General features: G+C 51.6%; 14 protein-coding genes across 14 annotated transcripts; 7 read left to right on the forward strand and 7 right to left on the reverse strand.

Moving 5' to 3' along the window:
• Positions 1-569: 569 nt before the first annotated feature.
• On the forward strand, positions 570-1,506 carry MIND_00443000 (NmrA domain-containing protein; the record flags this gene model as incomplete). Its single annotated transcript, XM_037361244.1, has 3 exons — positions 570-980; positions 1,026-1,143; positions 1,190-1,506. 3 exons carry the CDS (start codon positions 570-572, stop codon positions 1,504-1,506), a joined length of 846 nt encoding a protein of 281 aa, XP_037221536.1.
• A 39-nt stretch (positions 1,507-1,545) lies between these two features.
• Positions 1,546-2,121, reverse strand: MIND_00443100 (Ribosome assembly factor mrt4; the record flags this gene model as incomplete). The annotated part of the gene is made up of 3 exons (XM_037361245.1): positions 1,546-1,743; positions 1,891-2,001; positions 2,056-2,121. 3 exons carry the CDS (start codon positions 2,119-2,121, stop codon positions 1,546-1,548), a joined length of 375 nt encoding a protein of 124 aa, XP_037221537.1.
• Positions 2,122-2,547: 426 nt separating this feature from the next.
• On the forward strand, positions 2,548-3,493 carry MIND_00443200 (NmrA domain-containing protein; the record flags this gene model as incomplete). The annotated part of the gene is made up of 3 exons (XM_037361246.1): positions 2,548-2,958; positions 3,005-3,122; positions 3,177-3,493. 3 exons carry the CDS (start codon positions 2,548-2,550, stop codon positions 3,491-3,493), a joined length of 846 nt encoding a protein of 281 aa, XP_037221538.1.
• A 36-nt stretch (positions 3,494-3,529) lies between these two features.
• Positions 3,530-4,473, reverse strand: MIND_00443300 (Ribosome assembly factor mrt4; the record flags this gene model as incomplete). Its single annotated transcript, XM_037361247.1, has 5 exons — positions 3,530-3,994; positions 4,049-4,148; positions 4,192-4,293; positions 4,335-4,398; positions 4,446-4,473. 5 exons carry the CDS (start codon positions 4,471-4,473, stop codon positions 3,530-3,532), a joined length of 759 nt encoding a protein of 252 aa, XP_037221539.1.
• Positions 4,474-4,514: 41 nt separating this feature from the next.
• MIND_00443400 (Deoxyhypusine hydroxylase) lies at positions 4,515-5,763 on the forward strand (the record flags this gene model as incomplete). Its single annotated transcript, XM_037361248.1, has 6 exons — positions 4,515-4,665; positions 4,713-4,846; positions 4,900-5,081; positions 5,140-5,370; positions 5,420-5,651; positions 5,704-5,763. The coding sequence occupies 6 exons, from the start codon at positions 4,515-4,517 to the stop codon at positions 5,761-5,763; spliced, it is 990 nt and encodes a 329-aa protein (XP_037221540.1).
• Positions 5,764-6,735: 972 nt separating this feature from the next.
• On the forward strand, positions 6,736-8,853 carry MIND_00443500 (Carboxylic ester hydrolase; the record flags this gene model as incomplete). Its single annotated transcript, XM_037361249.1, has 11 exons — positions 6,736-6,856; positions 6,902-6,921; positions 6,970-7,169; positions 7,219-7,281; positions 7,331-7,497; positions 7,550-7,620; positions 7,670-7,947; positions 7,998-8,359; positions 8,410-8,469; positions 8,520-8,752; positions 8,806-8,853. The coding sequence occupies 11 exons, from the start codon at positions 6,736-6,738 to the stop codon at positions 8,851-8,853; spliced, it is 1,623 nt and encodes a 540-aa protein (XP_037221541.1).
• Positions 8,854-9,943: 1,090 nt separating this feature from the next.
• Positions 9,944-12,062, forward strand: MIND_00443600 (Carboxylic ester hydrolase; the record flags this gene model as incomplete). Its single annotated transcript, XM_037361250.1, has 12 exons — positions 9,944-10,097; positions 10,151-10,170; positions 10,219-10,412; positions 10,458-10,520; positions 10,571-10,737; positions 10,788-10,858; positions 10,905-11,182; positions 11,230-11,472; positions 11,520-11,587; positions 11,636-11,695; positions 11,739-11,965; positions 12,015-12,062. 12 exons carry the CDS (start codon positions 9,944-9,946, stop codon positions 12,060-12,062), a joined length of 1,593 nt encoding a protein of 530 aa, XP_037221542.1.
• A 52-nt stretch (positions 12,063-12,114) lies between these two features.
• Positions 12,115-13,001, reverse strand: MIND_00443700 (uncharacterized protein; the record flags this gene model as incomplete). Its single annotated transcript, XM_037361251.1, has 3 exons — positions 12,939-13,001; positions 12,780-12,889; positions 12,115-12,727 (listed from the first exon to the last, which is right to left on the reverse strand). The coding sequence occupies exons 1-3, from the start codon at positions 12,987-12,989 to the stop codon at positions 12,115-12,117; spliced, it is 774 nt and encodes a 257-aa protein (XP_037221543.1). The 5' UTR covers positions 12,990-13,001.
• A 306-nt stretch (positions 13,002-13,307) lies between these two features.
• Positions 13,308-15,420, forward strand: MIND_00443800 (Carboxylic ester hydrolase; the record flags this gene model as incomplete). Its single annotated transcript, XM_037361252.1, has 12 exons — positions 13,308-13,422; positions 13,473-13,492; positions 13,542-13,735; positions 13,786-13,848; positions 13,898-14,064; positions 14,117-14,187; positions 14,235-14,509; positions 14,563-14,808; positions 14,859-14,923; positions 14,972-15,031; positions 15,084-15,316; positions 15,370-15,420. 12 exons carry the CDS (start codon positions 13,308-13,310, stop codon positions 15,418-15,420), a joined length of 1,560 nt encoding a protein of 519 aa, XP_037221544.1.
• A 97-nt stretch (positions 15,421-15,517) lies between these two features.
• On the reverse strand, positions 15,518-17,776 carry MIND_00443900 (Inosine-5'-monophosphate dehydrogenase; the record flags this gene model as incomplete). Its single annotated transcript, XM_037361253.1, has 5 exons — positions 15,518-16,574; positions 16,625-16,715; positions 16,887-17,073; positions 17,122-17,457; positions 17,588-17,776. 5 exons carry the CDS (start codon positions 17,774-17,776, stop codon positions 15,518-15,520), a joined length of 1,860 nt encoding a protein of 619 aa, XP_037221545.1.
• MIND_00444000 (Transcriptional adapter 2) lies at positions 17,489-19,811 on the forward strand (the record flags this gene model as incomplete). The annotated part of the gene is made up of 10 exons (XM_037361254.1): positions 17,489-17,558; positions 17,604-17,791; positions 17,841-17,887; positions 17,936-18,080; positions 18,127-18,747; positions 18,796-18,913; positions 18,958-19,064; positions 19,118-19,247; positions 19,295-19,619; positions 19,673-19,811. Exons 1-10 carry the CDS (start codon positions 17,510-17,512, stop codon positions 19,809-19,811), a joined length of 1,869 nt encoding a protein of 622 aa, XP_037221546.1. The 5' UTR covers positions 17,489-17,509.
• A 508-nt stretch (positions 19,812-20,319) lies between these two features.
• Positions 20,320-21,308, reverse strand: MIND_00444100 (CENP-C-C domain-containing protein; the record flags this gene model as incomplete). The annotated part of the gene is made up of 6 exons (XM_037361255.1): positions 20,320-20,730; positions 20,779-20,910; positions 20,959-21,048; positions 21,096-21,161; positions 21,212-21,240; positions 21,290-21,308. The coding sequence occupies 6 exons, from the start codon at positions 21,306-21,308 to the stop codon at positions 20,320-20,322; spliced, it is 747 nt and encodes a 248-aa protein (XP_037221547.1).
• A 143-nt stretch (positions 21,309-21,451) lies between these two features.
• Positions 21,452-22,913, reverse strand: MIND_00444200 (CENP-C-C domain-containing protein; the record flags this gene model as incomplete). The annotated part of the gene is made up of 3 exons (XM_037361256.1): positions 21,452-21,703; positions 21,752-21,844; positions 21,894-22,913. The coding sequence occupies 3 exons, from the start codon at positions 22,911-22,913 to the stop codon at positions 21,452-21,454; spliced, it is 1,365 nt and encodes a 454-aa protein (XP_037221548.1).
• Positions 22,914-23,035: 122 nt separating this feature from the next.
• MIND_00444300 (SE domain-containing protein) lies at positions 23,036-24,741 on the reverse strand (the record flags this gene model as incomplete). The annotated part of the gene is made up of 5 exons (XM_037361257.1): positions 24,380-24,741; positions 23,949-24,330; positions 23,514-23,892; positions 23,378-23,468; positions 23,036-23,330 (listed from the first exon to the last, which is right to left on the reverse strand). Exons 1-5 carry the CDS (start codon positions 24,730-24,732, stop codon positions 23,036-23,038), a joined length of 1,500 nt encoding a protein of 499 aa, XP_037221549.1. The 5' UTR covers positions 24,733-24,741.
• Positions 24,742-24,830: the final 89 nt, after the last annotated feature.

Here is a 24,830-nt window from a genome sequence, read left to right on the forward strand (position 1 = left end):
CACACGGTTCAATCTCGGGTGATATCAACAGCCCGACCTGGTCTCTGCAACACCGAGTGAGTGCGCTTAGCTAGCACGCTGACCGAATGGCGCCGGCTTACTCAGGTATTCGCAGCGCGCGTAGCTATGGGCGGTCACTGGGCGAGGCGTACCCTGATGCCTTCCGCGACAAACCACTGGCTAAATCAAGGCTAAAGGGCAACTGGTGATATGTTGGCTGTCACACACTGGCAGTTCAATCTCGGGTAGCCCGACTGGTCTCTGCAACACCGAGTGAGTGCGCTTAGCTAGCACGCTGACCGAATGGCGCCGGCTTACCCAGGTACTCGCAGCGCGCGTAGCTATGGGTGGTCACTGGGCGAGGCGTACCCTGATACCTTACGCGACAAAAATCAAGGCTAAATGGACAACAGGCTTGATAATCTCCCTCATCTGAATCAGCACATCAACAGGGGGATAGTCTTTATTTGGAAGGTACTCCCCCTATGTGATGAAAACGCGAGAAATTATAAAGAATGGAATGCGCTCCGCTGATCTGGGAACTATCGCTTCTATCCTTTTCCAGCATCATGTCCTACACCTCTTTCGCTCTCGTTGGCGCCGGCACCGTTGGCTATGGCATCGTCGCTGGCCTCGCAGCGAAGAATGTACCAATAGTTGTGCTCTCTCGCCCGGGATCCAAGAATCTAGAAGAACTTCCAGCAGGCGCAAAGTCTGAAGTCGTAGACACCACTGATACTGACGCGGTTGCGGCGATATTCAAGAAGCACAAGGTCGATGTCGTTCTCGCAACATTGACAACTACAGCAAACAAGGCGCAATACCCCCTCATCGACGCAGCCAAGGCGGCTGGCGTGAAGCTATTTGTGCCCTCTGAGTATGGGATGCCGACCGAGGGCCAGACAGAGGGCATTCTTGGTGAAAAGAATGATGTCGCGGCGTATGCGAAGAAGAGCGGGATTCCCTCTCTCCGAGTCTTCGTATGTCCTGCCAATATTATTTCCCTCACTCACCGCCAATAACAGGCTGGCGGTTTCGTCGAGTACATCCCCTGGCTGTTTACCTACACCGAGAACAAGAAGATCAACGTTGTCGGGGAAGGCGACGTCGCAGCAAGCTACAACGCCGTTGCCGATGTCATCGGTAATTATATGTCCTATCTTGCGCGACTCTGACGCGAATTGACCAGGCTTTGTCGTGCATGTTCTCACCACGCTGCCTCCGGCAGAGCTGGAGGACAAGATCTTCCGCATCGAGGGTGACCGGAAGAGACCAAGCGAGATTGCGGCCTTGCTCAACACGACCATTGAGCGGGTCGATAAAATGCCTGGTGAGCTCAGCGAGCTCAGGACGGGCCTCTCAATAGCCTTTTCATCTGGCGCTGGAAGCACGGGTTGGGATGCAGTGAACAAGACAGAGGGGACGGGAGATGCCGCAGCGGGAAGCGCCAATAAACTTTGGCCAGGGCACAGCTGGCAGACAATCAAGCAAGTCCATAATCTGTGAAAAAATGCAGTTGAATAAGTACAAGAAATACAATCCAGTCTACTCATCCATCTCGTCGTCTGACTCCTCAGCATCGCCAGAGTTATCAGGTAATGGTTGACCTTCAATCTGGACGACGTCGCCGGTCGCAGCCTCCCACCTGCATGTGAGCGACACCCTGAAGGTGACCATTTTTTCGCCGATGAGTTTCAGCAGCTGGGCTTGCTCACTCGTGAGCTTCAGAATCAGCTTCTTGCCCTTTTCGCATAGCGTGTGGGCTTGTTCATATACTTATGTTGATAGCCCCAGTTTCCGCAGCTGAGGCTCTTCGTTATGGGGGAAGGGTTCTGGGGGATCGGAGTATGTTTGCATGACGGGGCCGGCGGGTAAAACGACTGTTTTCACAGCGACATTCCCGGCACGCGCAAAGTCAGGTTGCTGGAAGTCGGCAAACCACTCAATGACCTCGTCTGGCTTGGAGTCTGTGAAGAAAAGGCCCACTTGGCCTTGTATTTGCTAAAATAAAACTAAGTATCAGTTGAGGTAAGCAAAAATAATATGCAGACGCACTTTCGCGAGCTTGCTGATGCCCATGCGATGCTCCTCTTCTGGCGTGGCCCCGAGAGCTTTAGCCATTACCGCACTCCGACCAAAGAATATCTTTGGAATCCTCCGGGTGAAGAGATGTGCAAATGGTGGCCGCCACGTAGTTTAATTTTTCGCTCCGGGTGATATCAAGCCAGCTCGACCTGGTCTCTGTGGCAACAACGAGTGCGCTTAGCGAGCACGCTGACCGAGCGGCGCTGGCTTACTCAGGCACGTAGCTATGGGCGGTCACTGGGCGAGGCGTACCCCGATGCCTTACGCGACAAACCACCGGCTAAATCAAGGCTAAATGGACAACAGGCTTGATAATCTCCCTCATCTGAATCAGCACATCAACAGGGGGATAGTCTTTATTTGGAAGGTACTCCCCCTATGTGATGAAAACGCGAGAAATTATAAAGAATGGAATGCGCTCCGCTGATCTGGGAACTATAGCTTCTATCCTTTTCCAGCATCATGTCATACACCTCTTTCGCTCTCGTTGGCGCCGGCACTGTTGGCTCTGGCATCGTCGCTGGTCTCGCAGCGAAGAATGTACCAATAGTTGTGCTCTCTCGCCCGGGATCCAAGAATCCAGAGAAGCTTCCAGCAGGCGCAAAGTCTGAAGTCGTCGATACCGCCGATGTTGACGCAGTTGTGGCGGTATTCAAGAAGCACAAGGTCGATGTCGTTCTCGCGACATTGACAACTACGGCAAACAAGGCGCAATACCCCCTCATCGACGCAGCCAAGGCGGCTGGTGTGAAGCTATTTGTGCCCTCTGAGTATGGGATGCCGACAGAGGGCGAGACAGAGGGCCTTCTTGGTGAGAAGAATGATGTCGCGGCATATGTGAAGAAGAGCGGGATTCCCTCTCTCCGAGTCTTTGTATGTCTTGCCAATGTTATTTTTCCTCACTCACCGTCAATAACAGGTTGGCGGTTTCGTCGAGTACATCCCCTGGCTGTTTACCTACACCGAGAACAAGAAGATCAGCGTTGTCGGGGAAGGCGACGTTGCAGCAAGCTACACCGCCGTTCCTGATATCACCGGTAATTATATGTCCCATTCCACCATCTTGCGCGACTCTGACACGAATTGACTAGGCTTTGTCGTGCATGTTCTCACCACGCTGCCTCCGGCCGAGTTGGAGGACAAGATCTTGCGGATCGAGGGTGACCGGAAGAGAGCAAGCGAGATTGCGGCCTTGTTCAACACGACCATTGAGCGGGTCGATAAAATGCCCGGTGAGCTCAGCGAGCTCAAAACGGGCCTCTCAATAGCCTTTCAATCTGGCGCTGGAAGCACGGGTTGGGATGCAGTGAGCAAGACAGAGGGAACGGGAGATGCCGCAGCGGGAAGCGCCAACAAACTTTGGCCAGGCCACAGCTGGCAGACGATCAAGCAAGTCCATAATCTGTGATATGCAGTTGAATAAGTACAAGAGATACAATCCAGTCTACTCATCCATCTCGTCATCGTCTGACACCTCAGCTTCGCCAGAATTATCAGGTAATGGTTGACCTTCAATCTGGACGACGTCGCCAGTCGCAGCCTCCCACCTGCATGTGAGCGACACCCTGAAGGTGACCATTTTTTCGCCGATGAGTTTCAGCAGCTGGGCTTGCTCACTCGTGAGCTTCTTGCCCTTTTCGCATAGCGTGTGGGGGTTGTGGAGGGAGGGCACACCCTTGTTCATATATGTTGATAGCCCCAGTTTCCGCAATTGGGGCTCTTCGTTATGGGGGAAGGGTTCTGGGGGATCGGAGTATGTTCGCATGACGGGGCCGGCGGGTAAAACGACTGTTTTCACAGCGACATTCCCGGCACGCGCAAAGTCAGGTTGCTGGAAGTCGGCAAACCACTCAATGACCTCGTCTGGCTCGGAGTCTGTGAAGAAAAGGCCCACTTGGCCTTGTATTTGCTAAAATAAAACTAAGTATCAGTTGAGGTAAGCAAAAATAATGTGCAGACGCACTTTCGCGAGCTTGCTGATGCCCATGCGATGCTCCTCTTCTGGCGTGGCCCCGAGAGCTTTAGCCATTACCGCACTCCGACCAAAGAATATCCGCGCAGTACTGCAGATGCTAAGGAGTTGTTGGAGGTCGGCGATGGATGAACATACTCTTTCCATAGCTTGCGGACAGTTTTGAGATGTGTATTGCGCATAGACCCAACTTGGAATAGCCAGCAGTACTTCCATTTTTCAGAGTTTTCTTGGAGCTAGAACGTGTTAGACGGGGAAAGAAATGCATGCTGTTTACGCACTTCCTTCATCAAAGCCCCCTTGTGCTCCTTCGTTTTTTTTCTCGACCTTTGTCAGGGAGACTAGGGGCGTTAAGCGACGTCGAATAGCATTGTAACGACGAGGATACCAAGTTTTGAGCGTTTCGATCGGGGCATGGTGGTCAAGTGCGAACAAAAAAAATAAGATCACGTCGCTTATGGCCTTCCAGATCACCGACTCTGACTTGACCGCACTCGAAGAGTCGCTCTTGAACAAGAACGGCGATGTCCTCCTGCACAACCGATTTCGCGCGCTGTTTACTCTCAAATCGCTCAAGTCAGACGATGCTGTTCGGGTGATCTCAGCTGGTTTGTCGCGCCAACGAAAAGATGGATATATAACCAAGCTTCACCAGGATTTGACGACCCTTCTGCGCTGCTCAAGCATGAGCTAGCTTACTGTCTTGGACAGATGAAGCGACCCTCTGCCTTACCGACGCTCGAGCGGGTGCTTCGAGACACATCTGAGGACCCGATGGTGCGACATGAGGTACGAATACTTTGTTTAGCCTGTTATTCCTGCTTATCTGGGTGAGCTTCCAGGCTGCAGAAGCAATGGGGGCCATCTCAGCGTCGACTTCGCTTCCGATCTTGAAAGAATTTCTTGACGATGAAAATCGCTCTGTGCGAGAGACCTGCGAGATCGCAATTGCCAAAATCGAATGGGATGGCTCTGCAGAGGGCAAACAACATTCAGAAACAATATCAGACGAGGAACATATCCCGTGCGCCGTTTTCCCCCTCTTTTGTTGTTGCTCCTCAACTGACCGTTTTATTGTGTAGTCTCTACACCTCCATTGACCCTGCTCCACCATCTTCGGGGCTCTTGGTGGGAGCGCCAAAGCCTGAGGCTGTCTCTGACGAAAACATCGCCGTTCTAAAACAAAAATTACTAGACACTCAACTTCCCCTCTTTGAGCGATATCGGGCAATGTTTGGTCTGCGAAACATCGGAACGCCTACTGCTGTCGAGGCGCTTGCATCTGGTTTCTCTGATGATAGCGCCCTTTTCAAGTAAGCTGCCCCCGTTGTCCTTATCAGATTGGCGATCAACCGAATCCAGACACGAGATCGCATTCGTATTCGGGCAGCTTCTCTCCACACACTCCGTCCCCGCGCTTCTCCGCGTCCTCCAGAATTCGGGGGAATCGGACATGGTGCGTCACGAGGCAGCAGAGGCCCTCGGTGGTATTGGGACTCCAGAGGTTCTGCCATATCTGAAGGAATGGATGGCGCGGGACGATGCACCGCTGGTAGTGCGGCAAAGCTGTCAAGTCGCGATTGATATGTGGGAGGTGCGTTGCTGGTGAATCTTTTACGCGGCTCGCGCTAACCTACTGACGAAAGCATGAAAACTCCGGGGAGTTCCAGTATGCGAACGGCTTGGTCGGGAGTGTCGGCGCTTGATTTACAGTTCATCTTCTTGTTTTTCGTATAGCCTAGCTCATTCACACAGACTTGCAAGACTTGCGAGGCCCATACAACTCACATCTTCCTGAAGTTGACCAACAATTTCGACACCATTGTGCCATCATCAGGTTCGCGATTCCATCCAGCCTGGCAGTTTCTTGGCCTCGTTGCGGAAGCCCGAGCCCGTCTCACCACTTTATCGTTATGTAACATGGGGATCAACCTTTGTCCTTCTCGGACCAGGCCGATGCTATCTGAGCCACCACCCGATGCAGGGGTAGAGCAGCTCGCGGCGCTAGTCACTTGGTCGCCCCATCGCATGGTTGAGATGGTTTCGTAATAGGCGGGACATCTAATCAAGCGTTGGCAATGGCGGCAGACTCGGTGGAAGTAACAATTGTGAAGTTCGGCAAGGGCAAGGATCGCATTATCATGATCCCAGCAAGCAGCCAGACTGGGGAAGATTGGGGAATAACCTTACCCCAGGTACCTGTGCAACTCTGGGGCCGCATCAATGTGTGTGTGTTTTACCAAGTAGTTTACTTGGTTGGAAGCAACTCGCTTGTGAGTCATGATTTTTGCTCCGAACGGAAGAGTGTTGACTGATCTATGATGCGACGATTGCGAGGAACGGGCTCATGGAGCGACGAAGCGATATGTTCAAACGGTACTTTTTCGAATTTTTTCAAGTTTTTGTGTCTTGTGCTCGACGAAACACTCGATAAAATCAAAATGCGAACCTGAGGAGATTCGAGGGATCGACATGCGTGTAAGCCGACAAAGATGTTTGGAAGGTCATGCACCCGTGACCGCCCTCGTAACCGAGTATGACTAACACGACCCTGTGCTGAATATAGATTCTCGGCTACGCAGCGCGTAAACAGCGAAACACGCTTGCTGGACGGCAAACTCCACCCCTGGCCCGATGGTTTAAATACTTGAGGGCACCAGCTTCGATTTTCCGGTGGAATGAAGATGCTGCTATCCTCTTCTCTTCTCGCCGCTGCGCTCGCCTCTGTCTGCTATGCGACGGCACCAGTCGTCATTTCAACGACTTCTGGACGATACCAGGGCGTTTCCGATGGCGGAGGTCAGTCGGAAACTTGCACACCTCAAAAACGCTAATTTTTTTTAGTGATCTCCTTCAAGGGAATTGTAAGTGACGCGTTTTTGTAGGTCTCACTCGTTCACCTTCCACTCCAGCGCTTCGGGAAACCTCCAACTGGAGACCTTCGTTGGACCGCTCCAGTTGCAGCCAAGTCAACGTCAAACCACATCCAGGATGCGTCCACGTTCCCGCCTTCCTGCGTGCAACAGTTCTCCTACGCTAGAGCCGCAATGAATATCAGGCTCTTCAACAACCCAGAGAATCCGCCGAAGGAATCAGAGGACTGCTTATTCCTGTGAGAGGCCTTTTCGCTCGTGCCATACAGAAGACCAATGGCGTTGCAGTAATATCTGGGCGCCATCACGGCGAGGAAAGAAGCTCCCTGTTGTCATGTGGATCTATGGAGGGTGTGTTCACTATTGTCTCTGGGCTTCCGCTCACTCACCATGAATGCAGGTCTCTATCTTTTGGGACCGGGTCGATTCCGGGATACGACGGCACGTCGATTGCTGCGAATCAAGACATTATCGTCGTGTCTTTCAACTATCGGACTAACGTTTTTGGCTTCCCGGGCTCGCCTGATCTGCCTCTTACTGGCAACAATCTAGGCTATCTAGATCAAGGTAAGGAATTGGAGACGCAGAACGCTCTTTTTTACTCACATTGGTCTTGAAGAACTCGCGATGCAGTGGGTGCAATCCAACATTGCCGCCTTCGGAGGAGATCCTCGTAAGGTTACTATCATGGTGTGTTGTGTCTACCACATAAGATTGAGCGAATATTGAACAACCATAGGGCGAATCTGCTGGGGCCTTGTCGGTAAGCACGTCTATTATCCGACATGCACCGGGCAAGGCTCCCTTCCGTGCTGGAATTTCGCTTTCTGGAGCCCAAGCATCGATGTCTCCTACTCCATCATTCGATTCGTTCAATGCATTTGCCTCTGCGGTTGGATGCGGCACAACACCCGGAGCAGCACGCCTCGCCTGCCTGAAGAAAGTTCCAACCGCAACGGTTCGAAACTATACAAACAGCGAAGCTGGAGCAGCATTGTTCAGGCCAACAGTCGACAAGTGTGTTTTTTCCTCATATCAAGTCTTCCTTTGATCCTAATTCATCCCAGCGTTGTCACCTTCTCCGATCCCCTGCAGCGTATCCGCACTGGGAAGACCGCCAACGTTCCCGTTCTCCTTGGCCACATGCAGGACGACGGGACACTCTTCACTATCAACCAGACCAATCTCGACACATATATCGAGGCGAATTACGGCACCACGATCACAGCAGACCAAGTTCGCAAACTGTATCCGGGGCTGACTGACGCTCAAATCATTCCGGCGACTTATAGGGATCGTGTATTCCTTTGGCAAGTGTCTAGTTGGCGGCGACACGAAAGTACTGCTAACCTCACCATCAGTTCTCCTCACCTCTGGGGTGCTGCGTTAGCGACCGCAGGTGTATCGAACGTATACCGGTATTCCTATGGTATGTTGAAGTTATCTCCAACCCCACCACTGAGGCTGATTATTCAATAGGCGCCGTTTTCCCATATGGCCAACCCTTCGATAATGCTGGGGCATGGCACTCTTCCGAGGGTGGGTGTAAAACATCGCTGTTCTTTGGTTGTTCTGACTTCACACAACAGTCCGCGTAATTTTTGGCACCTACAACCGCACAACGGCCACCCCAACCGAAGTGACGCTATCGAAGACGATGCAGACCGTCATTGCCAACTTTGTCAAGGATCCCTTCACTTCGCCCGCGCCACGGTGGGGCAAGTACGATGCCGGTAAAAAGACGTCGATCCTGGCCAAATTGGCGTACGACGGCAAAGTACGGCTCTCCAATGTAGTCGACGCTGTACGAGGCGATTCCCTCGTGAGTGGATTGTTCTCTTTCAGGCCTGCTACTGACATGGACACGCACTCCAGGACGGCCCGTGTACTTTGTGGGATCAGTTCTTGGATGTGAGAATTTAAACGAGCATGAATGTAGTAGTACAAAAAGAAAGATTTCTTCCCATTGAATGAATGAAGTTGTACGTGGCGGGCGAGGAGTGTAATGCTACTAGTAGATTTATTTCTGGTCTGGTAGTCGTAGCCTGGTTGAAGGTAATAGAGTGTGTTGCATGGTCTGTGAGATAGTACTTGACTGCAAGGTTCATTTCGACATTGAGTCATGCCCCCTGGCTTCATTGCGGAAGCCCGAGTCGAGCCGACAACAAGTTAAGACCTTCATTGTCATCAGTGCGCTTAATCGTTTGTTCTTGTGGGTCGGAACCAGAACAACTGCGTGTTGTTGGACTGATGGTGCGGTGTTGGGTGACCCGATGGAGGAGTACAGCAGCTCGGAACGCTAGTCATTTGCTCGTCCCATCGCGTGCTTTAGATGGCTTCGAGATAGGCGGGACATCTAATCAATGGCAAGTGGTCTGCGTTTCCGTGAGCGATATCGATGCGGGCGACAATTGTCAAGTTCTTTGGGAATCGCATGACCGCACTGGCAATAGCTTCGATTGGAAGTGAACAATAGCACGCCCAGGTACCCGTACAGCTTCGAGCGAGGGCTTTCTTCCCAATTTGAGTCGACGATATTGACCAAGTGTTTCTCTTCGTCCAAAGCGGAGTGACTGTCTTGTGTAGTTTTGACTCTTGCTCCGAACGGAAGAGCGTTGACTGATGTGTGAAATGACACTTGCTAGAGCAGGTTCGTGGAGCAACGAAGCGATTTGTTTGAGCGGTGGTTTTTGGGTCTTGTGCTCGAGGGGGTGGTTCTAAACAGTCAAATAATATCAAGATGTGAATCATAGCGGAAATATTGGCGTCGATTTGAGGGATCGCCATCGTAAGCCCGCAAGGCTACCGAGCAAACCTGGGTGAAGATGTCTGAAAGATGCCGTGGTACTGCACCCGTGACCTTCAACTCTTGACCTCCAACCAATTATGGCCAACAGCAACACTGCGAACCGGCGTCTGAATATAGATTTCTGACCGCATAGGGCATAAGCAGCAAACCAGATGACGCTTTCTCGACGGCGAACTCCACCCCTGGCCGACGGTTTAAATACTCATGGGCGCAGCTTTGGTTCTCCAGTGCTTTGAAATGAAGATGCGGTCCTCTTCTCTTCTATACGCCTCTACACTTGCCTCTCTCTGCTATGCGGCGACACCAGTTGTCGTTTCAACGACCTCTGGACAGATCCAGGGCTTGTCCGATGCTGGAGGTCAGTCAGAAACTTACCTCGTTGTCCAAAGGTAATTAATAGTGCGTTTTTAGTGATGTCTTTCAAGGGAATCGTAAGCCACACGCTCCCGTAGGCCTTCCTTGTTCACCTTCTACTCCAGCGCTTCGGACAGCCCCCAACGGGAGACCTTCGTTGGACCGCCCCAGTTGCATTCACATCAACGAGTCCTCAGAATGCGACCACCCTTCCGCCCTCCTGCGTGCAACAATTTCCGTTTCCCGTAGCGGCGCTCAACATCAAGCTGTTCAACAACCCGGATGACCCACCGAAAGAATCTGAAGATTGCTTATTCCTGTGAGCCACTTTCTTTTCATAGCACACTCACGAATGAGACCACAGTAATGTCTGGGCGCCATCACCGCAAGGACAAAAGCTTCCTGTTGTGATCTGGATTTATGGGGGGTGAGTCAACTATTAATACATGCTTCTAGTGGTTCACAGTGATCATGCAGGGCTCTGGCGTTTGGGACGGGCTCGATTCCAGCATACGACGGCACGTCAATTGCTGCAAACCAAGGCATTATTGTGGTGTCTTTCAACTATCGAACCAACGTTTTCGGCTTCCCGAGCTCTCCCGACTTGCCTCTTACCGGCAATAATTTGGGCTATCTCGATCAAGGTGAACCCTTCAACCCTTTCTTCCTTTATTTGCTCAAGCTAGTTTCAAAGAACTCGCGTTCCAGTGGGTGCAATCCAACATAGCTGCCTTTGGCGGGGATCCTAGCAAGGTTACCATCATGGTATGTCGTCCATGACTAAATAATATCCAAACATTAAGCAACATAGGGCGAATCTGCCGGGGGCTTGTCTGTAAGCACGGCCATCGTAAGACACGCACCAGGCACGGCGCCCTTCCGTGCTGGAATTATGCTTTCTGGAGCACAGGTGTCTTTCTCGCCCACGCCATCATTCAATAACTTCAACGCGTTTGCTTCTGCGGTGGGGTGTGGCAGGACTCCCGGAGCAACACGCCTCGCATGCCTCAGGAAGGTTTCGACGGCGACAATCCGAAGCTATACGAACAGCCAGGCGGGACAGGCCACCTTCAGCCCGGTAGTCGACAAGTGGGTTTTCTGACATCAAGTCGTTGTTTATTCCTAATAAGTTGAAGTGTTGTTGGCTTTTCCGATCCCCTGCAGCGTATCCGCACCGGGAAAACCGCCAACGTGCCCGTTGTCATTGGAAACCTGCAGGACGACGGAACGCTCTTCACTATTGGCGTGACCAATCTCAACACATACCTCCAAGCGAGTTTCGGCACGACAGTCACAGCAGCGCAAGTCCGCAAGCTATATCCAGGGTTGACTGACGCCCAAATCATCCCTGCGTCTTATAGGGATTATGTGTTCCAATGGTAGGTGTCTGTTATGACACTAAATAGTTGCTGAGCCTTATCTTTAGCCCCGCTAACCTCTGGGGCGCTGCCCTCGTCGGCGCAGGCGTATCGAACACATACCGATATACCTACGGTATTGTGGTCTCGGAGCCCATCATCACGTGACCTGAATGCCCTCTAGGCGCTGTCTTCGCAGACAATCAACCCTTCGCAAATGCGGGAGCATGGCACTCGTCAGAAAGTAAGGCATCGAAGCTTGCTATCTTCTTCTGACTGGGCAACAGTCCGCGAAATCTTTGGGACATATAATCGCACCACGTCGGCGGCAAACGAAGTGACGCTGTCGCAAACGATGCAGACCCTCATCGCCAACTTCGTCAAGGACCCCACCACCCCACCGGCACCCCAGTGGGCCAAGTACGCCCCTGGTAAAAACACGCTCGCCAAGTTGGCGTACAGCAACAATGTTCAGACCTCGAATGTGGTCCAATCTGTTCAAAGCGATTCCCTTGTCAGTTGCTGATCGTTTTTTTTGCTTATGTTGACACTGATTATTTCAGGATGGTGCATGTAGTTTGTGGGATCAGTTCTTGGATGTAAGAGTATAAACGGACAAGAATGTATTAGTACAATACCAAACGAGAGCTTTTGTTGTAAAATTCAATCTCTTCGCCGTCTTGGAGGCGATCTTGAGCGGGAACGGGACCAAGGTTGTCCTCTTGGAGGCGGAGAATCTCTGCGAGATGTTCCCCTCCCTCTTCCACGGCCAGGTGGGGGTGGATTTGATTCACCTCTCCAATGCCCACCCAGCCCTCTCGCAATTCCAGCAAGCTGCGACCCCGGGCCCCACCCAGAATCTCCCTTTCTATTTTGCCAGCCATTCGCAGATGACGGCGCGGCACCCTTAATGTTTATTTCGGAGGGCAAACTGACGCTTTTCGGGAGGAGGACTGCGATAAGGAGGAAGTCGCCGGGGACGAAACGAAGCTCATCAAGGGTCCGCTCTTCGCGCTCTTTGTCTGTCACCTCCTGTTGTTGGGGCTCCCACGAATCGTCCAGCAGTCGCGGCGCGGTTGAGTTCAGCGAGCCTGGCTCGCCAAGGATGTCACGCGAATAAACCATCCCCAGGTCTTTGGACACGAAGCGGCCCCTGCTGCCCTGCTCGACGTAGACGGTGCGGAAGCTGAATCGCGCGAGTGGGTGGCGATATTCAGCCACGTGAGGCGCGGTATTGCGCAGTGTGCTCAAGACTTCGCGTAGTGTTGCATCTTTCCTATTTGGTTGGTCAGCAAGCTGAAAGCAGGTTATGGTGGGCTAGATCATACCAAGTGAACAGTTGCTGCTCGTCGGTCGTCGGCAAAGTGCCCTCTTCGAAGAGCTGGATGCGGTGGAAGCTGCCGATTTTCACGAAGGTGCGAACCAGAAATGGTACTGCCTGTTGGCGTAAGTACAGCCTTTGCGGATATTCCACGCGTCCAACGCACTTTTTCTCGAGAAAACGGAGTTTCCGACACTGGTGCAGCTTCTACTTCCATGTGAACACCAAATGAGATGTAACGCGTGACCGTGACCGAAGGTTCATCTTCATCTCTGACCAAAGTCTATGCTCAACGTTGCGCTCAACTCTGAGTAGCAATGGAAATTCAGATGCAAGCAATCCTCAAGCCGCTTTACCCGATATTATTCGCCTTACCATAAAGACTGAAAATGGTCATTGACTATATTGGACATGCGAATGCTGCTATTTTTTGTGGTGGTCACCGGCTCATCCCACACTCGTCCGGACTGCATCCGTTCAGCAAGCGAACAATGGTTAAAAAGGCGAATGCAAGAAGTGTTTTTCATTCTCCGTCATGCGTACGCTTGAGGCCCTCGTTTTCATTGCGTCGATTGCTCTTTGCCAAGCCGCGGCACCAGTGGTTGTCAGCACTACTTCTGGGCGCCTTCATGGTCTTGAAGACAGTGGAGGTGACTTCATGCTCGTCTCTACACGAGACAGATTTAATAGTTTGGTTTAGTTATGGCGTTCAAGGGCATTGTGCATTCTATCTTTCAACCTCGATGATCTTGGACTTACGCTCATCTAGAGATTCGCCCAGCCCCCTGTCAGTTCTCTGCGTTGGGAACCACCAGTTCCGTTTGTCTCCACCGCGGACCACAATACAACAGTCTTGAGTCCTTCCTGCTTGCAACAATTTCCTTTTGCCAGCGCGGCCCTGGACGAATTTCTGTTCAACAACCCCGCAAATCCACCCGCAGAGTCTGAGGACTGTTTATTCCTGTAACTAGCTCTCTTCGTAGCTTCCTGGGCCAAATCTCACTGAAATCAAGGAACGTTTGGGCTCCTGCACCATCTAGTCGCAAGCTGCCCGTCTTGGTTTGGATCTATGGAGGGTTCGTCATCTAAAATATTTAGTCCATCGGGACCTGATAATGTTCCAAGCGCTTTGCAATTCGGAACCGCCTCTCTCCCAGCTTACGACGGAGTGTCCATCGTGGAAAATCAAAAAATCATTTTGGTCACTTTCAACTACCGCTTGAATGTACTTGGTTTCCCGGGCTCCCCCGACATACCACTCGGCGGAAACAATCTGGGATACCTGGATCAAGGTAAAAAAAAAACTACTTGTTTATTGTGTTTGTACCTAAACTCGAATCACAGAATTGGCGCTGCAATGGGTCCAGTTAAACATAGCAAAATTCGGCGGAGATCCCGCACAAGTGACGATCATGGTATCACTACTTTTATTTGAGGTAACTGGAGCCTGATAATTTTTCAGGGCCAATCTGCCGGTTCCCAGTCAGTCAGCACCGCGCTAGCAAGACACGCGCCGGGACATGCACCATTTCGTGCAGCTATACTACTTTCTGGGGCACAAACCAGTATATCGCCCATCCCATCGTTTTCATCATTCAACAATTTTTCTGTCTCCGTCGGATGTTCGCAGCAACCTGGTCCAGCGCGCCTGGCTTGTCTGAAGAAAGTACCTGCATCAGCGATCCGAAACTACACCAATGGTCCAACCGGAGCTTCGTTTGAGCCAATTGTCGACAAGTGATTCCTCCTTCATTGCTACTGAGTTGTCTCAAACTAACTCACCCATCTAGCGTCACAGTCTTTTCTGACCCGCTCTCCCGCATCCGCAATGGCTTGACAGCCAACGTGCCATTCATCATCGGCAACACCCAGAACGACGGCTCGCTTTTTGCGCTTCCGTTCCCGGACCTCACCACCTTCCTGAATGCTCAATTTGGCCCGGGCGTTCTTACGACAGCCCAGATCACACCACTATATCCTGGTGTCAATGCCTCGAGCCTTGTCGCCGAGGTCATCAAAGATTTGGTGTTCTTGTGGTGGGTGGCGTTTAATCTTTGTGATGGAATGATCCTGACCCTCTCACCAGTCCTGCTGAGCTGTGGAGTGGCGCGGCAGTTGGCGTGGGCACGACCGTCTTCCGTTATACGTATGGTACTTGTGTTTATTGGCTTGTCATCTCTCCGACTTACCATTTACTAGGCGCCGTCTTTGCGGACCTTCAATTATTCCCTAATGCTGGTTCTTGGCACAGCACAGAGCGTTCGTCTCTCACTACCAATATTTTATTTGAAGTTGTCTGACGGACGAGTAGTACCTGAAATTTTCGGAACATTCAATCGCACAACTGCGACCGCAGCGGAGGCAACCCTGTCCCAAACGATGCAAACGGTGATCGGCAATTTCGTCAAGAACCCAGCGATAGCACCAGCGTCCAAGTGGCCCAAGTATGTCCCTGGTAAACAAACCACAACTCTGGCGAAACTGGCGTACAATGGGAACGTCGATCTGAGCAATCTTGTCGAGGCTGTTGAAAGTGATTCAATTGTGAGATTGTATTTCCTGCATCATCTTGAAAAATTCATCTAATGGGACATCAGGATGGCCCATGCGACGCTTTTTGGAACAAGTTTTTGGACGTCAGAGAATGAAATGGGAGGGATCCACAATGCAACTCCCGTTTTGTCGTAACAGATAATCCAACGGGGAAAAAATGAAGCTACAGTTTCTAATGCTAACGCTACAAAATCAAGTCGCAGCCGCGAAAAGGCGCTTCTTGTAAGAATTCAGACCGTTGACCCCTCCTTCCACTTGTGCGCTGGCAGTCCGTAATTCGAAACGGACTTTTCCAGCAGTGACGCCCTCCCGGAGCTCTGAGATGCTTCGGACGCCTATATCCTGCAACGAGTGTTGCACGCCAACAAATAGGTAGGGCAAGAATGCTCTGACGCTGCCCTTGTCCTGGACATCGCCACTGACACCTTGGGCAACTTTGACCGCACTGCTCTCGGAAAAGTAGCGAGAGGTGGCCGCATTCTCCACAGTCGAGGTCTTCTTGACCTTGCCTTGTGGTTTTCCTTGCTCCATGGCCTCGAGGGAACCCATGCCACGATACGTCTTGACACGCTTGCCTTCGTGATAAAAATACTCTCCGGGTGCCTCTTCTGTACCAGCAAGTAAACCACCCATCATAACTGCACTAGCCCCGAGAGCTAATGCTTTTACGATGTGGCCAACATTACTGATACCACCGTCGGCAATGATGGGCACACCAAATCGAGAGGCGAATTCGGCAACGGCGTAGACAGCGGTGGCCTGAGGGCGACCGACAGCCATGACCTCTTGAGTGATGCAGATTGAGCCAGAACCCATTCCAACTCGAATACCGTCAGCACCAGCAGCGATTAGGGAAGCAGTTTGCTCGCGAGTAACGACGTTGCCGGCGATAACTTCCAATCGAGGGTATGTCTGCTTGATCCACTTGATCATGTCAATCTGGAAGGTTGAATTTCCTTGAGACGAATCGAGGACAACGATATCAAGACCAGCTTCGACGAGAAGTGCGAGACGGTCTCGATCTGCTGGTCGCGTACCAACTGCTGCTGCTGCGTAGAGCTGCTTGGTTTCTGGGTTTTTAGAAGCGAGAGGGTAGGATTGATTTTTGAGGAGGTCGGAACGGGCAAGGAGGGAGACGAGACGACTTTCGTTGTCAATGATGGGCAGCTTGCCCTTCTTGGAGTCGCGGAGAATGTCATTGGCTTCAAGGAGGGTGACACCTTGTCGAGCAGTAACAAGATCGCGGGTCCTAGATCATCTATTTTAGAGTAACACAGCGGAGAGGCATCGAAGACAAACATGACATCAGCCAAAGGTGTCGAATGGTCGCGGAATTGAACATCGCGAGAAGTGACAATGCCAACAAGCTTTCCACCAAGACGTCCGGTTTCTGAATGGATGGTCAGCAAAAAGTCTCAATGGGAAGAGGTTGAGAGTCAGAAAGCCTTGAAATTATCCGCAGATCACACGAGTTAACGCGTTGGCTCGGAAGAACGAAGGTTAAAAAATTTGTAGGTATTCATCACGAATATGAAGTAGAGAGAAAGGGGGAGACACTGACCAGTGATGGGGATACCGCAGAAGCCAAGACGGAGCTTGATATCGAGCACATCCTCCACAGTATTGGACGGTGAGAGGACAACGGGGTCGGTGATGAAACCGTTTTCGTGGCGCTTCACTGCGCGGACCATGGCAGCTTGGCTTTCGGCAGTCTGGTTGTGGTGAATGACACCGATTCCGCCCAGCAGCTTTTAGGCTTCAATATGAGACATGGTGATTAGCACAAGAAAACCCACCGCCATCGCAATGGCCATGGACTCTTCCGTGACAGTATCCATAGGGCTGCTCATGAAGGGTGTTTTTAAAACGACATTGCGCGTGATCCGACTCTCAGTTACAACAGTCGCGGCGGTGAAGTCGATTTTGCCAGGGAGAAGGAGAAAATCGTTATAGGTGAGGCCCCCATGCATCCGGGAATCCATCAGGTCGGAGACGGAGAGCCCATCGGAGCGAGGGTAGTCGGCGAGGACTTTGAGAGCGTCAGCAGGGTTGAGGGTCATGAAATGGGCGGTTAGCCGACCGACAAATTTTCTCCACCGGGGTTTTATAGTGACAGGAGAATTGATGTGTGACTAATCGATTACCAAGCAGCTCCGTCGCCGCCGACATCGACGACGTCGTGCGATGGTAACACAACGAAAAACCGGCGGTCAGGCTGAAGATATATATGCTGGTACCGCTTTGCCACTCACTCTTGACTACTTCTAACAAGTTCCAGCCGTTACCGAGCCCGGCGTCCAGTTTGAGTGTGACGCTTGTGCTTGCGACCTCACCCATACCATTCGCATAAAGTGCGCTGATCCAGTGTGCCAGTCGACCGATGGTGGGGTCGACATCTGTCCCCCGTGCTTTTGCCAGGGCAAGGAGTTTGGGAATCATCTTCGCGGTCATGCTTATCGCGTTATTGTAAATCCCGTCTTTCTGCACCGCGTTTTTGGGGCTCTAATCGTCACAGGAATTTAACTCGTACCCCATATTCTCAGAGGACTGGGGCGCAGACGAGTGCGTGTCGCGACGCGTTCTTTGCCATAAACTTTAACGCCACGACAGAGAATTACTGCTGCTCAAAGGCATCCAAAGCCAGGGTCTCGGAAACTGGAAGAAGATCGCCGAACATGTTGGAACGCAGTCTAAGGAGGAAGTGGAAAAGCACTACAATAGTGTCTATGTCGACTCGCCGAATTGGCCTATGCCAGTGCGTGCATCCTCTGTTTGAATTCGCCTGAGACTCACGTTGACAGCTAATGGACCGCAAATTTGAGATTGCACCTGAAGAGTTCCAGGAGAGGAAACGACGGCGAATATCAGAGTTGAACGAAATGCCTATCCCACCTGCAAAGCCAGCTCCGACCTCAGCCCCAGCGGTCCATGAAATCGCGACTTTTCTTCCTGGACGTTTGGAGTTTGAACACGAATTCGACAACGAAGCTGAAGAACTCGTCAAGGACATCGAGTTTGGTGTCGTGCTGCAGTACGGAGGAGACCAGATTCCTGAAGACGAAAACGATCTGGATGTAAAAGCACGAATAAAATGGGAGGAAGACCGAAGGAATGGCCTGGTTGGACAGACGATCTTCATGCCGGAGCGCAAGGCGGCAGCACCAAATGGCAAGGGCCCTGCACCACATACGAATGGTATCAACACCAACGGCGATTCAAAGGCAGCAGCAGAAGATGTAGTGATGGGCAACGGTACTGCCAACACCGATGACGACGACGAGCCAACCGTCCTCCCCCCGATTGAAACTGATGACTCGCTCAAATTCAAGCTTACTCTCTTGGAAACTTATTTCCAGAGGTTGGAAAAACGATGGGAGCATAAGGTCTTCATGTTCGATCGCGGACTGCTTGAATACAAGAAGGTCGAATGACTTTCTTTGAAGGTTCGAAACGGTCTAATCTGCTCCTAGATCCAAGCCGCGGAAAAGAAACGTGTCAAGGAAGACAAGGACATTCTCCATCGCTTGAGACCGTTTGCGCGCTTGCAAACAGGTGATGACTACGAGGCGTTCTCGAACGATATTCTCTGTAAGCACCGTCGGTATCTATATCAAGTAATCTAATATAGGCAGATGAACACATCCTGCGCAAAAAGATTCAAGACCTACAGCAACATCGACGATTGGGGCTATCTACGTCTGGAGACATAGAGAAGTACATCGCCGATTTAGGCAAGAGGGTGAGAATATTCTTTTGTTCAATGTTGTTCGGACTTCACGACAGCATACGCAGACTCAGACCAAAGCTACTTCCTATTACGACAAGAACAGGAGGCAATCCTCAGTGGCAGATCGTGGAAGCATCGACGATGAAATGGAAGCAGCACCCAAACCTGAAGCTCTGATTAATGCTCGTAAACGAGGTATTTTTGTGGTTGTACTCTGATCTGTGACTGACGCATTTTATCAGCTCCATTGAATCTTGCCAATAGTCCTTCCCTCCATCTACTCACTCCTGCGGAACAAGCACTCTGCTCAACATTGCGTATTCTTCCCAAACCCTATCTTGTGGTTAAGGAAACTCTTGTGCGAGAATACGCTAGGCGAGGCGGAAAACTACGGAGAAGAGAAGCCCGTGATCTGGTCAAAATCGACGTGAACAAGACAAGCCGTGTCTGGGATTTCTTGGTGCAGGCTGGGTTCCTCCAAATCAATGCCGAAGCGAATGTTGCCAACTCGCAAGCCCATTCCGCATCGAGCGTTCCGCCTTCTGTCGCCTCCTCGCAAGATAATAGGTGAACTGCGAATTACTTGTCATTCAACAAAATCTGAAACTTTTCTACTCTAGCGTTGTACCAAGCACCACTCCTTCACAAACGACTCTTAATGGCTCAACGGCTTCTCCTGTCATATCATCCCTCGGTGCCCCAGGCAGCGTACGACCGTCACCAATACCGCATTCTTCCTCGCTTCCTCCAGCAGGCTGATATTTTTTCCCTCCGTCGCTGACATTTGTAGTTTATCTAGTCGGTTCTGTATTGTACTTTTTAGTAGCTTAGGTGGAACTGCGTAAAGCAGCACTAGTTTAAATGCAACTCACCTTGTTGCATTCCCAGATTTCAGAGTGCCTATCAACAACGGATTACCCCCATGAGCTTGGCACAAGAGATTTAGTTTCTTACCTCGATGCCCACGATGATTGACTCGATTTCCAGTGGAATCTGAGTCACATGACCACTCAAAAATGCGCGCTTGTCATCGTCAGGCCAATGTTTCATGCCGAGCACCTTCTCCATATTCACGACCCCGGCTACACACATCTGCTTGTTGAGATGTGTCATCACAGGCTTGCAGCCCGCGAGAAAGGCCTCAGTACTGTCAGGTGCAATCGGGTCCGAGTCGTCGCTCATATCATCCGCCAATGCAATTCTACGCTGCCAAAATAGAGGAGATGGTGGGTCTATGGGCATAGACCGAGAAGAGCTCGCACAGCTACTAGCACCCGAGTATGACGGTCTCAGAATCGCGGTCTTTCGCGTTCTCGTCGAAGCGTTGCCAGGCTTCCCCCTTCCCCTTGTTCCCTGCACCCTTTCTACCACCGCGAATACGCGGACTTGCAGACCACTCCGCATTATCGTAATCATCAGCGTCGGAGTCTTCGATGATCATTGGCTTGGATCTGGGTTTTGCCTTTGCTTTGAGCTTGGGGCTGGCCACCACGGACATCGACGACACTTTTGCTGCAACACTGCTCGACTCCGAACTTTCTCTTGATCTCGGCGGGAATTCAGGCGCTTCCTCGCTCTCGCTTTTATCGCGCTCAGCCTGCATGCCGCGCCGCGAGTTCGGCGGCTCAGACCGCGCCTTGCGCTTGCTGTCAGAAGCTGCAATGAGTGCTTTCCGTGCCTAAATCGACGGTCAAGCCAACGATGAGTCACAGAATAAACAACCGACCCCTTTGATGGGGTTCGAGAGCTTGCCCGACTTGCCCAAGTAATCTATGGCGTATATTTGCAGGCCCTGGACCCGGTCTGCGTGGTTGGTATGCACAAGGCTGTCAAACAGCGCAGGGTGCCGGGACCTGACCTGCGAAGGAAGCCGTTCAGACTAAGAATCGAAAAGCGGACTGCATACCGTCTGAACAAACACCGTCATCGCTGATTGTTGTTGGAAAAGAGGCAGGGAGAAATCGAAGCACTGATCGGCGGCTTGACGGAACTCTTTCTGGACGGATTTATCAGACGCGTCGAGGGACTTGCGAGGGCACGTACTTTGTAGAAGGAAAACGACTCTGGGTCATTTGCAAGTCCGAGAGCTTCAGCAAACGCTGCTCCACCCTTGAATAGGGATGAGTAGAATGTTGGTGTCGATGTCAAGGACGACGAACGGAAATCGATTTTCTTGGTTTGAGGGAGCCTGGGCCCATTAAGCCAACTGAGACCGTTCAAATCAGGTATTCACTCACGACGACGGTCTGGAGGCATGATGGTCAAGGGAGAAAAACGACGTGCCCACAATGGTACTATACTTGCTCTTTTATAATGCGACTGCGGGAGGCGTTTCAAAAGCTTTCAACACATAAAAAAATGTATTCAGATCAGCAACTTAATCATGGGTTCTATACGACTTAGCGCGCTGGGACGGCGGACGGCAATCGCACTTGGATTGGGGTTCCCTCGTCCTCTCCCTCTCCCTCAAAATCATCCACGGCATCTGCGACCTTGCGCGCTTGAGTAAAAAATAAGGTGGCCTCACGGTCGCTGATGTTTTCGATGAGGTACGTATTGCCCCGCGGGACCATGAACATCCCCCCTTGCGCAAGGATGAGAGATTGCGTGCCGACGGTCACGTTGATGGCGCCTTTGACGATGTAGAACATCTAATTGAAGCTAGTTAGTACTTGGAACTCAAAGAAAGCAACACAGACATAAGTATTGTCCTTGGATGCCTTTGGTGGTTTCTTCTTTTTCGGAGGAATCGTCAACTGGCCTGCAGCCATAAAGTCTTCGTCTCCGAATATCTTTTGGCCAGTGAGACATACGACAGAACAAAGGGAGTATAGTCATCACCTTTTGGAAGGACCAAGCATCGTCTGGGTTTGTTACCCGTGCCTCTTGTGGATCGAACATGTTGGAAGTGAACGCGACGCGCCGCATGATCTGCTCTCCAGATAGAAAATCGACCACCATCGCTTGGGTATCCGTGTCATCGTCCCAGCCAGCCTCTGGATTCCCCTTGTTGACCTCTACGATGACCTCCTTCTCCACAATTTGAGTGCGAGATTGCGACCGTGGGGCGTGGCCAGTCTTGCGCTTGCTCAGTGGCTTGACAGGTTCCTTGGGTACCCGAACAATTTCCTTGATATGGGGAACTTGACGGGGCTGGGAAAGGTCTCTTGGCGCATAGACAATGTGCTCTCCCCGCCAATACTCGAGTGGGCTATAAGAAATCCGCTTGGACCGTCGTACACCCTCTGGTGACGAATCTGACCCATCGCTGACCCGTGGTTTTGGCTTGCGTTTCGGTTTTGGTTTCTTCGGACTGGCAGGCTTCGCCCGTTTCCTCGGTGGGGTCTCCTCTTGCTCGGATTGATAGTCTTCAACCCCAGCTGTGAGTGCATTATCCACATCATCCTCCTCTTCTTCTTCAAGCTCCCTCACCGGTGTGAGCGGTGCTTTCCTCTTTACCGCCCTATGGACAATGCCACCTTCGTCATCGGAGCTGTCTTGATTATTCTCCGCCAGCCTCGCTCGCTTGAGTGGCGATGGGGTGTCTTCAAATATGGGCGAGACTTCTTTCCGGTAGTATTGCGGAACGGGACTGTCGTCAATGTCCATCGAGCCTTCGCCTTTGTCTGAGCTATCTTCCTCGCTGGGGGGCACGACAGAGCCGCCTTTCTTGGTTCGTTTCACGGTTCGTTGAGGTGGGGTGTAGTTGTCTGAATGCGAGATGAGTTGGTGGAAACGCTCATAGCCGTCAGATGTGCGAGGGGCAGACGGAACTGGCTTTCCCGTCTTCTTTCCTCGAGTGGAGTCTTCGCCACGGTACGGGATATGTTTGGATGGCGTCCGCCCTGGCGTTCTCGCCATAGTGGTGGGGTCGTGAAAGGGTGACGTTACCCACTCGCACACGTGACGGTCACACGACGCGTTGGTAACGCTCAGAACGCGTTGCGTTTTCCTCCTTCCGTCTATTACTATTATTATTTACTTTATAAGAATAATGCGTAGCCAACACCGAGCGTAGCAAGCGAAACCAATATCTGCATCCGACTGGGCATTGCGTGAACGACCATCTCCTCCCATAAGAGCGGTCCAAACACCACACAGGCTGTATAGAATACTTGCAGACTCCGAAGAAAGAGGAAAGGGTATTCATCGAGTCGGGGCGGCGCGAGACGCGTTTTCTCTCCAGGAATAGCTCGGGGGTGTGTGAACATGACCCAGATTGCGTAGAACGCAACACGGAAGAAGTGATACGTGAGAAGTGCAGGAGATGGGGCGAGCCTGTAGGGTATGAGCCAATGAAGCAAGGGAAGAGGAGCGCTACGGACGCAGAGAGAATAGAGACCGGTCCGTTGACACATTCTCCCCCAAGTTCGAAATATTTGAAGCAACCTGTCCTTAGAACCTCCAGTTCCGGTGCTGGAAGTGTCAATACTAGCACAAAAAAGATAACCCAAGACTCACCATCTGCCCCAAACAAATCATATAATGCCACGCTCAGAATGTTCACGGTCGACGCCAGCGGTTTCCGAGCCACAAACCAAGCGTCCAACGCTCCCTTGACCTCCCTCCAGTCATCAAGATTCTCAACGGCACCCAACAATGGTTTGAGCGAGGCCACATCATTCAATGCGACTGTCATTCCACCGCCCGTCAATGGATGCCTCATATTCCAAGAGTCGCCAATGAGCAAGACCCCGGGTTTTGATGAAGCGCTGGTTTGTGGTGTCGAGGGTAACCAAGAGTTGGGCATGCGCCGCAGGCGGTCCTTCTCGATTGCTCGAATAACAGAAGGCTGCGTGCATTGTGGGAGTTGTGGTGCAATATTGGCGAGGATATGTGTCTGTATTCCTCGTTGAGTTGTGTCCAGCATAACGAGTATAAGACTTTTTTTTTCACCTTCAGGTCGGCCGGTATTGGTGTTTTGACGTCAATAAGAATGCGGGTGTCGTTTTGGGAGATGCGGTATAATAGCACGGGCCCTGAACCTTTGACGAGGCAGACAGTACCATGGTTGGCAATGGGCAAGGCTGCGTCTTCAAGCACAACACCGATGAAATGGCTTTTCGTGACCGGTTTTCCTGCTGGGCCAAGCACCACGCTCCGGAAGTTCGAGTAGCAGCCATCCGCAATGACAACCAACCGCGCTGAAAACGTCCGCTTATCCTCCTCTCCCTTTACTGAGGCTCGTACTCCAACAACTCGGGAAGAAGCGTCTTCTATGAGGTCTGTTACTGTCGCCTCGATGACCTCGACACCTTTTGCCTTTTGTGCAGCAGCCCTAGCATCCATTAGGTCAGAGAAAAAGATATACGGAACGAGGAACACACCTTAGATTCATAATAAGCCTGCCGTGGTGGAATGCCCGCCCTCTATGACCTCCTGGATACGGAATTTTGACCACTTTACCGCGCGCAGCATCGTAGACGCAATAGCCCTCGACTGGAGCAGCATCAATACCCTCCAATACGCCTTCCAGCCCAAGCTTTCGCAGTGCCAGAACCCCGCCCGGTTGCATTAGCTCGCCGACTATCCGGTCTGGCTCTTCCAAAGACCGTTCAAGCAGGCCAATTCGTAGCGGAGTTGAGCGCAGCTCGGTGGAGAGGGCATGGGCGAGGGCGCAACCAGCAACGCCGGCGCCCACTATGAGGACGTCAAATTGTGGGGGTGGGTGCTGGGACATGGAAAGAAATTGTGGGTCGACATTTCGAGTGAACAGATAGTAATTATAAACCTGATCCGCAAAAGGAAATCGTACGACCCACAACCGCACAATCGGTC

Source organism: Mycena indigotica, assembly GCF_014461135.1.
Source record: "Mycena indigotica strain 171206Taipei chromosome Unknown Mind.scaff0004, whole genome shotgun sequence".
NCBI lineage: Eukaryota > Fungi > Basidiomycota > Agaricomycetes > Agaricales > Mycenaceae > Mycena > Mycena indigotica.